The sequence below is a fragment of the Euphorbia lathyris genome, chromosome 5 (genome assembly GCF_963576675.1).
Source record: "Euphorbia lathyris chromosome 5, ddEupLath1.1, whole genome shotgun sequence".
Lineage (NCBI taxonomy): Eukaryota > Viridiplantae > Streptophyta > Magnoliopsida > Malpighiales > Euphorbiaceae > Euphorbia > Euphorbia lathyris.
The window spans coordinates 3,117,061-3,128,548 of NC_088914.1; the positions used below are offsets into that span (position 1 = coordinate 3,117,061).

The following is an 11,488-nucleotide window of genomic DNA, read 5'->3' on the forward strand; positions in this document are numbered from 1 at the left end:
TCCCTTAGGGTCGTTCCTTGCTCAGGTCTTCTACCCTGGCGCAACCCACTCCGGATCGGGTCGTTACAGGCCCACCAGCTTCCACCTGGTTCATCCCCGAACCACACATCGTACGTAGAAACCTGGCTCTGATACCAATTGTAACACCCTGGTCCAAAACCATGTAAATATTGTCCGTGAGACCCAATGTATTAGATTTGGGCCAAAACGGATAATATCTACATAGTTTTGAACTAGGATGTTACATTTATGTTCTCTAGATCCTTAAAATTTATAAAGTTCGGGTGCTTAATTATGCTTTTGCCAAAAATATATTAATATGAAATGCTACTAAATTACTAATACTTATTTGGGTCCATCAAGCCTCACATTTTGGTCCAACCAATCTTTTGCAAATTTCAAGCCTTTTAGTTTAGATTCTCCAAAAGTCAAATTTAATAAAAAAACACAATATTAAAAAAATAAAATGAAAAGTGCCAAAATCAAAAGGAAGGAACCCTTTTTTACACCAAATTTATCTAGATATATGCTCCTCCGAGTCTGATACCTCCTCCTCTCCTCTCTTTCCCTCTCTAGTTTTCATTTTCCGGGAAAACGGAGGAAAATTGAAAGCTACCCAGAAAACAAATCAGCATTGGGAAACTCCAATTTGAAGAGATGCACACAGCTTTAGCTACTATGAGGCTCTTGATAACCACTTCTTCTTCATCTTCTGCCTCGCTATTTTCTTTCTCTTCTTTAGATTTCCCTTCCAAATCCCTTAAAACTGGAAACTCTATTCTCACCCATTCTTTTCCTTCCACCAGAAACCCTCATTCTCTCTGTAAAACGACGGTAAGTCCTTTTCTCTGCATATATTCTCTCCGTTTTTGCTTTGTGTGGTGTGTTTTGGATTGGAGTTTCAGTGTTGGGTTTTGTCAATTTTAGCTTTCAATTGGGATTCATACTACATTTGCATCCACAATGACATGCGTAATTTACTAATTTGGGGATTTTTAGAGGGTAACACTGTTCTTTTAGCTGTTGTACACTTGCATAGTGATTTGTAACACCATTCTCCGTTTGGTTAAGTCCTTTTCTCTGCACATGTTCTCTCCGTTTTTGCTTTATATGCTGTGCTTTGGATTGGAGTTTCAGTTGGGTTTTCTCAATTTTAGCTTTCAATTGGGTTTCATATTACATTTGCATCCACAATGACATGAGCAATTTACTAATTTGGGGATTTTTAGAGGGTAACACTGTTCTTTTAGCTGTTGTACACTTGCGTGATTTTTAGCACCATTCTCCTTTTGGTTAAGTCCCTTTCTCTGCATATATTCTCTCCTTTTGCTTTGTGTGGTGTGTTTTGGAGTTTCAGTGTTGGTTTTTTTTCTCAATTTATCTTTCAATTGGGTTTCATACTACATTTGCATCCACAATGACATGCCCAATTTACTAAGTTGGGGATTTTTAGAGGGTAACACTGTTCTTTTAGCTTATAATTTTCCTTTTGTACACTTGCATAGTGATTTTTAATACCATTCCCTGTTTGGCTAAGTCCTTTTCTCTGCACATATCCTCTCCGTTTTTTCTTTGTGTGCTGTGTTTTGGATTGGAATTTCAGTTGCGTTTTCTTAATTCTAGCTTTCAATTGGGATTCATACTACATTTGCATCCACAATGACATGGGCAATTTTCTAATTTTGGGGATTTTTAGAGGGTAACACTGTTATTTTAGCTTATAATTTTATTTTTGAAGTTGTGCACTTGCATAGTGATTTTTAACACCATTCCCTGTTTGGCTAAGTCATTTTCTCTGCACATGTTCTCTCAGTTTGTGCTTTATATGGTGTGTTTTTGGATTGGAGTTTCAGTTGGGTTTTCTCAATTTTGTCTTTCAATTGGGTTTCATACTACATTTGCATCCACAATGACATGCGCAATTTACTAATTTGGGGATTTTTAGAGGGTAACACTGTTATTTTAGCTTATAATTTTCCTTTTGAAGCTGTACAATTGCGTAGTGATTTTTCTCCATTTGGCTAAGTCCTTTTCTCTGCACATATTCTCTCCGTTTTTGCTTTATATGCTGTGTTTTGGAGTTTCAGTGTTGGGTTTTCTCAATTTGAGCTTTCAATTGGGTTTCATACTACATTTGCATCCACAATGACATGCGGAATTCACTAAATTTGGGGGTTTTTAGAGGGTAACACTGTTCTTTTAGCTTATAATTTTATTTTTGAAGTTGTACACTTGCATAGTGATTTTTAACACCAATCTCCGTTTGGCTAAATTTTTCCCAGATGTTAGTTGAGAATGAATTTTTTTCTACCCTATTTTTGTTTGTTACAGTCTTAATTTTTGTTCAGATGCAATTTTCAAAGATCCTTCTGGTTCTTATGAATTTTATTGGTGAAAACTATTGGTTTTTCTAACTATGACGTGTATTTCTTTACTGTGATGGCTGTTGAAATTCGTTGTTGAAGTAATTCACTCTAATAATTGGGTTATTTATAGCATTTTAAAGTTAAAGATTTGCAGTTCATGTTTGTTTGACTATGATCTCCTTGGAGCTTCTTAGTCTTTAGTTATGTCATTTTATATTTTATCTAGTTGATCTGTTTAGGTGATTCTGTTCTTAAGGACCCTGCTTATTTCAGGAAATGCCAAACCTTTTAATTTGGCCTAAGACATACACATCCCATCTATGTTGCACGAAACACTTCTTCATTAGCATTTACGCTTTTCGTTTCTGTTTCCGTTTCCATCATCGCTTCCTAGCTATATTTTTTGACAATAGCGTTTCCCGGTGTCCGTTACCGTGCAACATAGCTTCCCACCCAAGTAAAGTTGGCCATGAATGTTGGTTGCCTCCCAAACTTCGAAAATGACCCATTAACTTCTTAAACTTGATTAAGTTTAAGATTGAAGTGGCGTATTGGCCCTCTAAATTTGCTTAAAGTGACCTATTCCCCCATGAACTGGCTTAAAATGATATGTGCTTTAACGTGTCCAAATCTTTCCTTGCTCTTCCACGTAGGACTTCAGGGATTAATCATGCCACTTTAAGCAATGTCAAGGACTAATCAGTTGTTTTCAAAGTTGGAGAGGTCATTAGAATTTTCTTGACAAGTTTGGGAGCTAGAGTTTTATTAGTTTTTTTATCGTGACACAATTATAGGGAACATGTGTGCAAGTAAAGGGCTGAATGGGTGGTCAGTGACGAATCGGAGGGGCGTGATGGATCGGGGTCTATTGGGACTTTAACACTCATTGGTCACCGGAAAACACAGGAAAACTCCATGAAAGAGCTTTAATTTTTTCAACAAATGTGCCCAAAGAATATCAATTGAGCATCCATAGATAGCCAGAGAGCATTGAGCATCGAGCATCCATAGATCCGTTATTGTGGGTGGTTATTGCTTTTGCTATAGATGATGGATTCTGACATTCTAGATGTTAAGATAGGTTATTGTTGTTTTATGTAAAGATAGGATCTTCTTCAATAATGTTTGCTGGATTTTGTAATTTCAATCTTCTTGGTTATTATATCATCTGAATGTATGTTATCCGTAAGCTTGTTATGATATTTTTTTGCCTTGAAGTTTTTGTTCTATCTATCCTCCTGCTAAACTTAAATGCCAATTTATATCTAATAAATCAGGTGTCCTAACAGTTTCAACAATCATTTACCGCATATAGTTTCCTCTATACATTCCCATTACCTTTAAATTTCACAGCATTCGTTAGGCAAATTGCGCTGATGTAAGCTTTTGCTTGGTTCAGTTGATATATGTGCCAGCCCTATGCATTAACTCTTCTTTTTGATCTAGCAAACTCAGACTTCTTATAAGCTTCCTTGATCGAAAAACACTACATTAAGACATGTGAAAATAGGTCATGCTTGGTTTTTTATCGTGTTCTTTATGTTCAGTTGGTTTTCACTAATGATTTACTACCAGGTCCTCTGTTTTTATGTACTGGCAATAGTGGCTTTGCGGACATACGAGAAGAGATCAAGACATGGATTCTTGGAAAGCTGAAGAAGAGAATATGGCGTCTATGTTTGGTCCTGATGAAGATAAAAACACGCCAAGCTCAATTCCAACCCAACTCCAATCCCTCGTTGAAGGATCAAGTACAACAGTGATCACAGAGTACAAGCCTGCTCCTGATGTCGACTATCTACAGGTATGTGATCTTTTCTTGCGTATTTCTTCGGTTTTGAAATTGTTCTCCCAGTCATTATTGAAGTTAACCACCAACTTGATCTGATGATTTACATTTCAATAGAATTATTACACCACTTTGGCGTGTTTTCGGGTCTTGACTCACCCTTGATATTGGATTGCAGTATAATAATGTAGATGATAATTCTCTTTTAAATTAGAGAATAAGATATTATTCAAAGAAACCGGATAATGTGATCAATGTTATGTTTTTCAAGAATTCAGTTGAAAATGAATTTCATATTCAAAAATCAAAACACTGCTATCTAGAATAAATTTGTATCGCTATAATCAAGGGATAAGGGTTAATTTTGCTCCTAAAGTTCTTGAGAAAGCTTAATTTTCCCCTCATTGTACAAAATGACTCAATTTTGTCCCCATGGTAGAAATCCTTATGACATTTTCCAAGGAATTTTGTTGCTAGTTTTCGTCGGTATTTACTTAGAAAAGGGTAAAATTGAACTAGATTCTCTATCATGAGGGTAAAATTGTTTAAGTTTCTACCATGGGGGAAAAGTTAAGTTATTTTGTATCATAGGGGTAAAATTGATCTTCGCCAACAGTCTTAAGGATAAATTTGACCCTTATCCCTAAAGTCAAGGGGTAAAATAGGAAACTAGGGGTATACATTTTGTAACTGTTCTGACTTCTGTGCAATCAAATGAACTCTATTACTCCCTCCGTTCTTTTTTATAAGTCGTTTAAGGTTTTTCATCAAGACCAATGCAACATTGATTACACTATTAAAATGACTAATTTACCCTTAATATCTCTCTCCTAAATATCTACTTTCTATGTAGAAATTCTCTCTTCTTAAATTTTATGGCTTAATTAGGATTATTTGCATTAATACTAAACTTCTCTCTCTTGTCATAAATAAGGGCAAATATAAGAAAATATCTTTAGAAGTGCATTGGTAATACAAAACAACATATAAAAAAGAACAAATTAAAAAAGCTAAAACGTCATATAATAAAAATCGGAGGAAGTACTTAAGAATATTTTACAAACGAGTCATTTTTTCCATTAAGAATATATTCCAAACAATAAATTATATGGAAACCCAATTTTTGTTTAACTCATTTAATTGTAGACCAAGAATTATTCTAAAACGAGACCTTAAGTTAGTCGATGTTATCGACACTCTTCGTAACTTTTGAAAACTTGTATATATCTTAATGGTTAATTATTGTTAACTTTCTAATCCCTAGTCAGCATTGCGTTTTACATCACTTTATATTTCTGTAGGAACTACTGGCCATTCAGCAACAAGGCCCTAGATCTATCGGCTTTTTCGGAACACGGAATATGGGATTCATGCATCAAGAGCTCATCGAGATTCTTAGTTATGCTTTGGTTATAACTGTAAGATGCATTAATACTAGTCCTGTGTGTGTTAATTTTCTGGTCAATGCTGTCTCGAAATGTAAACTCACTTGTCCACTTCTATCCTTACATTTCAGAAGTTGCTCAATCTATTTTTGTTGCAGAAAAATCACATTTATACATCGGGTGCATCTGGGACTAATGCGGCTGTTATCAGAGGTGCTCTCAGGGCAGAGAAGCCTGAGCTGCTTACAGTAATCTTACCTCAAAGTTTGGAAAAGCAACCGCCCGAGAGCCAGGAATTATTGGCAAAAGTAAGAGTTTAATTGTGACGTTCATTCATTCCATACTCCGACAGTATGCCTATTCTCATAACTATTACGCCTTTAAAAGTGTTTATTTGCATTTGATGTAAATTTTTGTCATTCTGTATTGGCTTAATGCATTAAAAGCTCCGTGAACTTGTCCAGAAAGTTTGATTGGCCCCCTGAACTTACATGGTGTCTCGTTAGCCCCCTCAACTTGCTTAAAATAACCTATTGGCCACCTGAATTTGTTTAAAGTGACCTATTGGCCCCTTGAACTTGCTTACACTAATCCATTTGCCCCCTGAACTTGTTTAAAGTGATATAAATTGCAATTTGTCTAAATCCGTAAAAAAATTCAAAACTTAAAAAACAAAGGCCTAATTCGTGATTTTAAGTCTTCAAAACAAATTAACTTTCTGTTTTATACATTTTTATAGTGTTTTATTGATTTAGGGACTTAATCATGACACTTTAAGCAAGTTTAGAGGGCTAATGAGACAACGTATAAGTTCAGGTGCCAATCAACCATTTTGGACAAGTTCAGGGGGCAACTGATGTATTAAGCCTTCTGTATTCTGGGGTAAAATACATCCATAGCCCCTGAACTGTAGCGCTACTAACATTATAGCCCTTAAACTTCATTTTTTGATATAAAAATCTTTGAACTTTACATTACTATAACATTAAAGTCTAAATCAGCAGAAATCCGTAAGAACAATTAACGAGATGATGACTTGGACAAGGTTGATACATCCTTTACTCTCTTTTTCTATCCATATCACCGTAAGTTACTGTCAAATACCTATTTTACTCTCATTTTTTAATGGATTTTTTGTTGATTTGGAATTTAATTTTACAATAATGTAAAGTTCAAGGATTTTTATGTCCAGAAATGAAGTTTGGCAGCCATAATATTAGTAGCACTGTAGTTCAGGGGCCATAGATGTAATTTACCCTGTATTCTGCTTATAACTTATTTGCACAGGAAATTGAAGTTCATTACTTCATGAACTGTTTGTTATGGACGCTTCAAACGAGTAATTTTATTTTCATTTTGGGGAATGAATGTTCATAACCTAGGAAACATCGACACTTCTAGGAGGTTCACGATACAAGTGTCAGACACTCCTGGGCACGCGCACAATACTCCAAAATAAGTGTTCCCTCTTTTTCTTTTCTTTTTTAATGAGACTTCGGGGACACGGATTCTAAGTTAATTAAGTAAAATATAGAGATATTTTTTTAACAATTTTACAAAAAGGAGGGGTTAATATATACAAAAATAAAATAAACCCTAATAAAAAAAGAATCAAAATCTAATGAAAATAATATACCATCCGCCTCTTTTTTGGTTGTTTAAATAGTTTGAAGGATTAGATGTTTCATTTTGATGAAATAATGACTTATTATGGATACGGCAATTAGACATGCATTGTTATATGGTACGAAATGTTGACAAGTGAAACATTGTCACATTCATAAGATGTCGGTGGTGGAGATGCGTATGTTGCGATGGATGTGTGGTCATACGAGAAAGGATCGGGTGAGGAATGAAATAATTAGGACGAAAGTAGGGGTTACATCTATTGAGAATAAAATGAGGGAAAACTGACTAAGATGGTTTGGCCATGTAAGACGAAGAGCGCTTGATGCGCCGGTTAGAAGGATTGAAGAGTGGCAAAGGGATGCAATGGTGAAGTGTAGTGGAAGGCCTAAGCAAACTTGGAAGAGGGGGATTGAGAGTGATATGAGTTTATTAGGGATTGAGGAAAATATGACAGTGGATAGGACGGAGTGGAGGGAGAGAATTTATGTCGCTGACACGACTTGATCTCACGGTTTGGTATGTATGATGATTCATGTTAGCCGACCCCGAATCATTTCGGGACTAAAGCTTTGTTGTTGTTGTAATGACTTATTATGGATGTTATTTATGGTTTATAATCAATAATGAATGTTATTTATGATATATATATATATATACACATATATATTTGGCGTGTCCCCTCCGTACCTGTGTCTCATATTTTTTTTAAATGTTGTTTGCTGCACCCATACCGTACGAGTACGAGTACCCATGCCAGTACTTCCTAGAAACTGACAGATATCCAAGCTGGATCCAATCCAAGGTTATACTGATAGCTTGTAATTTTGATTTGAAGGTGAAGCATGTGATAGAGAAGCCTCACAATGATCATCTACCCCTGATTGAAGCTAGCAGGTTTGTTCTAATATTTTACTATTTAATCAATAAATTTGCTTGGAAGTTGAGGAATTATTCAGTTTTTAAGATTTGTTGAACCTCTGATGTTACTCCTTTCATAAATTAACTAGTCTGCCAAAAATAAGGAATTTGGCATACGTTTGTACGAGGCAAGTTGATAATGGGTTTAGGGGTGTCGTAACTCAAAACAGGTTGTCGTGTCATAATTATGTTATATGATCTATATATTTGACATGATTATATATGATTTAAATGCAACAAAAATGGTGATCATGTTAAGTCGTGTCAAGTGCGTTGGTTGGTTGTCTTTGTAAACCGTGTTGTCGTGTCAAAGGTTGACAACTCTTTGATATATAGCAGTAAAATGCTCAGTTGCTTCAAAGTCATGTGCCATAGAAAAAAGTTGATAATGGGTATATGGGTGTCGAAAGACTCGAAGCGGGTTGTCGTGTCCTAATCATGGTATGTGATCTATATGTTCGACATGATTATATATGATATTGTCATGGAACCAACTCAACTAAAAGCTCAAGCTGATAGTTAAAGGTCCACCTCATATTAATAGCTGACACACACCTCCACACGCGAATGCCCATTGGGCTTAAAGCGTGCACAACATAGGCCCAAATTACCATGTCCTGCAAATAACTCAACAAATGGGGCTGCCAGAAATCGAACCATGGACCACTTGGTCAAACTGGTTCTGATACCATGTTACGGAACCATTTGAACTAAAAGCTCAAGCTTATAGTTCAAGGTCCACTTCATGTTAAGTCGTGTCAGGTGCCTTGATGGGTTGTCTCTGTAAATCGTGTTGTGTCAAAGATTGACAAATAGCAGTAAAATGCTTTGCAATAGAAAAAAAGTTATTTTGCCCTGAATTTCTTTTTCTATGTTAATGTGCAAATATACAAAATGCTGATGTTGACATTCCACTTCATGTGTGCTAGAGATCATAAAAACTAGGCCTAATACATCCGTTGCCTCTTGTACTTGGCCCAAAACTTCAACCGCCCATCTGAACTTTCAAAAGTTTCAAATGACTCCTATTCTTGCCCAATTGCATTCAATAACCTCTAATTTCTCAATAGGAATTGTTGGATGCATAAATTGGAACACGCTCCATCACGTGTCAAAGTGCTCGCCACGTGTCAAAAAGAAAATATCAAATAGACAAATAATTAGTAACTTTTGAAAGTTCACGGGGAAGTTGAAGTTTTGGAGTTATTGAATGCAATTGGACAAGAATAGGAGGTTATTGAATTAAATTGGACAAGAATCGGGGGTTATTGGATGCAAATAAAAGGTCATTTGAAACTTTTGAAAGTTCAGGGCCAGTTGAAGTTTTAGGCCAAGCATAGGGGGAAGATGTATTAAAGCCTAAAAGCTATTCTTACAATTTTGCCTATCAGCTTAAACTTTTGGCTTAAATGGTTCCATGACATGTATAATGGAGCCTCGTAAACCGATTGGCTCCTAAACTTGGTTAAAGTTGTACACTCTTCAACTTTCACAAATCTCTTCTCACACTACCACATAGCAATAGGGGGTTAATCATGTCCCGTTAAACAAGTTCAGGGGGCAATCGTTTATCGGGTCAAGTTAAGGGCCCCTGATGTCTATCATGGCCTGTAAATGAACACGATGCACTCCTTAATATTAGCTGGAAAATGCAAGTCCCAACATTTGTTGTCTCATTAGCAGAAAATAAATTGCAGTGGATTCCTTGATCAACTCGGATTTTTTCTCAGAATAATGTTGTTTCCGAGGAGAGGGCGAGCCTTGGCGCAACGGTAAACGTTGTTGTCATGTGACCAAAAGGTCACGGGTTCGAGTCTTAGGAGCGGCCTCTTGCCAAATAAATTGGCAGGGGAAGGCTTGCCCCCAGTACACCCTTGTGGTGGGACCCCTCCCTGGACCCTCGCTCAGCGGGGACGCGTAGTGCGACCGGGCCGCCCTTTAATGTTGTTTCCGAGGAAAAATCCTCAAGAACCAATTGAAATTTTTTCCGGCTCTAGTGCTTAACTTTAGACCCAGTGATTGTATCAGGGTTTAGTTACAGATTTCAACATTGACATCTGATAAAACACCAGTGTCAGTTGAGTAAACAGAGGTTGCAGCAGCATCTGACACTGAAAACGGGGACTGAATCACCAGTTCTTTGTTTCCAAAACCGGTGTTTTGAATACTGGGTTTGTTCGCTCACTTTGACAAGCTACAACCCAGACAAGTGCAATTAGGCCTGGATTTTTTTTTTGAACCGCCCTTACGAAGTTTTACTTACGAATAGCATTATTCAGAGGAAAAATCCCGATCAACTCTACTTACACCGTTTGATGTGCAAGCACTGTTCAAAACGAAGGCCGCCTGGACCGTCTAGGCGCTCGAAATCGAAAATCTGTCCCGATTTTCTCCAATTAGTCCCTCTAGGAGTTTTTATGGTCCAAGGCTATTTTTAGCCGACTGGGCTCCGCCTAGATCGCCTAGGTGCCGCTTTAGGCGACGATGAACAAAAGTATTTCTTTATTATAAATTTATTTTTTGCTTTATTATAATTCACTTTTGAATTATTTCAATTATATAATTGTTGAAATGTTGATGTTTGCACATTTTTTAAGATATATGTGACAAATATACGTGTTTTTGTGTATTAAATAATTTTATATTATTATATTTAGATGGTATAATACATATTTTAATTAAATTTATATAACAATTTGTTTATTAGCAAACAAAAAATACAATAATACAAATCCGATTAATCCCCGATTAATCCTCGAGGGCCATGTCCGCCCGACTAGCGCCTAACATTTTTTACAACCTTGTGTGCAAGAATGTGACTTATGGTTCTTTTTATGATGAAATTGCAGGTTGTGTAATATGGACATCATTTCACAAGTACAGCAAGTCATTTGCTTCGCCTTCCACGATAGCAAGTTGCTGATGGAAACGTGTCAAGAAGCGAAAAACATGCGAAAAATCGTGACATTGTTTTACCTGGATTGAAGCAAACAGGTTTTTCATTTTGTCTATATGATGTTTTAAGAGGGATTTTGCTAATTCTTTTGTTTGTAAATTAAGGAGATTGTTGGTATAAAAGTTGCTTTTTACTTTGCAAATTGTAAACAGTGGTGGTGAATGGAGCCAATTTGCTCCTCTTCATTCAAGAATGATAAAATAGCTTCTTATTCAATGGTATTTTATATGGTACGGAATGCTGGGCAGTAAAATACTGTCACATTCATAAGATGTTGGTGGCGAAGATGCGTATGTTGATGGATGTGTGGTCATATGAAAAAGAAACGGGTGAGGAATGAAATAATTAGGACAAAAGTAGGTGTTATATCTATTGAGAATAAAAGGATGGAAAACCAACTAAGCTAGTAAATCTTGGATGGATTGAGGTTAGAGGTAGGGCTGTA

General features: G+C 36.3%; 1 protein-coding gene across 2 annotated transcripts; it reads left to right on the forward strand.

Moving 5' to 3' along the window:
• Nucleotides 1-502: 502 nt before the first annotated feature.
• Nucleotides 503-11,259, forward strand: LOC136230294 (uncharacterized). Of its 2 annotated transcripts, none has more exons than XM_066019328.1 (6): nucleotides 503-834; nucleotides 3,970-4,170; nucleotides 5,457-5,573; nucleotides 5,699-5,848; nucleotides 8,005-8,063; nucleotides 10,937-11,259. In XM_066019328.1, exons 1-6 carry the CDS (start codon nucleotides 658-660, stop codon nucleotides 11,070-11,072), a joined length of 840 nt encoding a protein of 279 aa, XP_065875400.1. In that variant the 5' UTR covers nucleotides 503-657; the 3' UTR covers nucleotides 11,073-11,259. The 2 variants fall into 2 exon arrangements, with proteins under 2 accessions (XP_065875400.1, XP_065875401.1); XM_066019329.1 differs by having other exon boundaries at nucleotides 696-834; nucleotides 3,942-4,170.
• Nucleotides 11,260-11,488: the final 229 nt, after the last annotated feature.

Bases quoted from the DNA above. Each gene is read 5' to 3' on its own strand.
- LOC136230294 (XM_066019328.1), top strand. From the start codon at position 658: ATGCACACAGCTTTAGCTACTATGAGGCTCTTGATAACCACTTCTTCT. The intron at 5,849-8,004 runs GTAAGAGTTTAA...TTTGATTTGAAG, and splicing joins GCCAGGAATTATTGGCAAAA to GTGAAGCATGTGATAGAGAA. The intron at 8,064-10,936 runs GTTTGTTCTAAT...ATGAAATTGCAG, and splicing joins CCCCTGATTGAAGCTAGCAG to GTTGTGTAATATGGACATCA.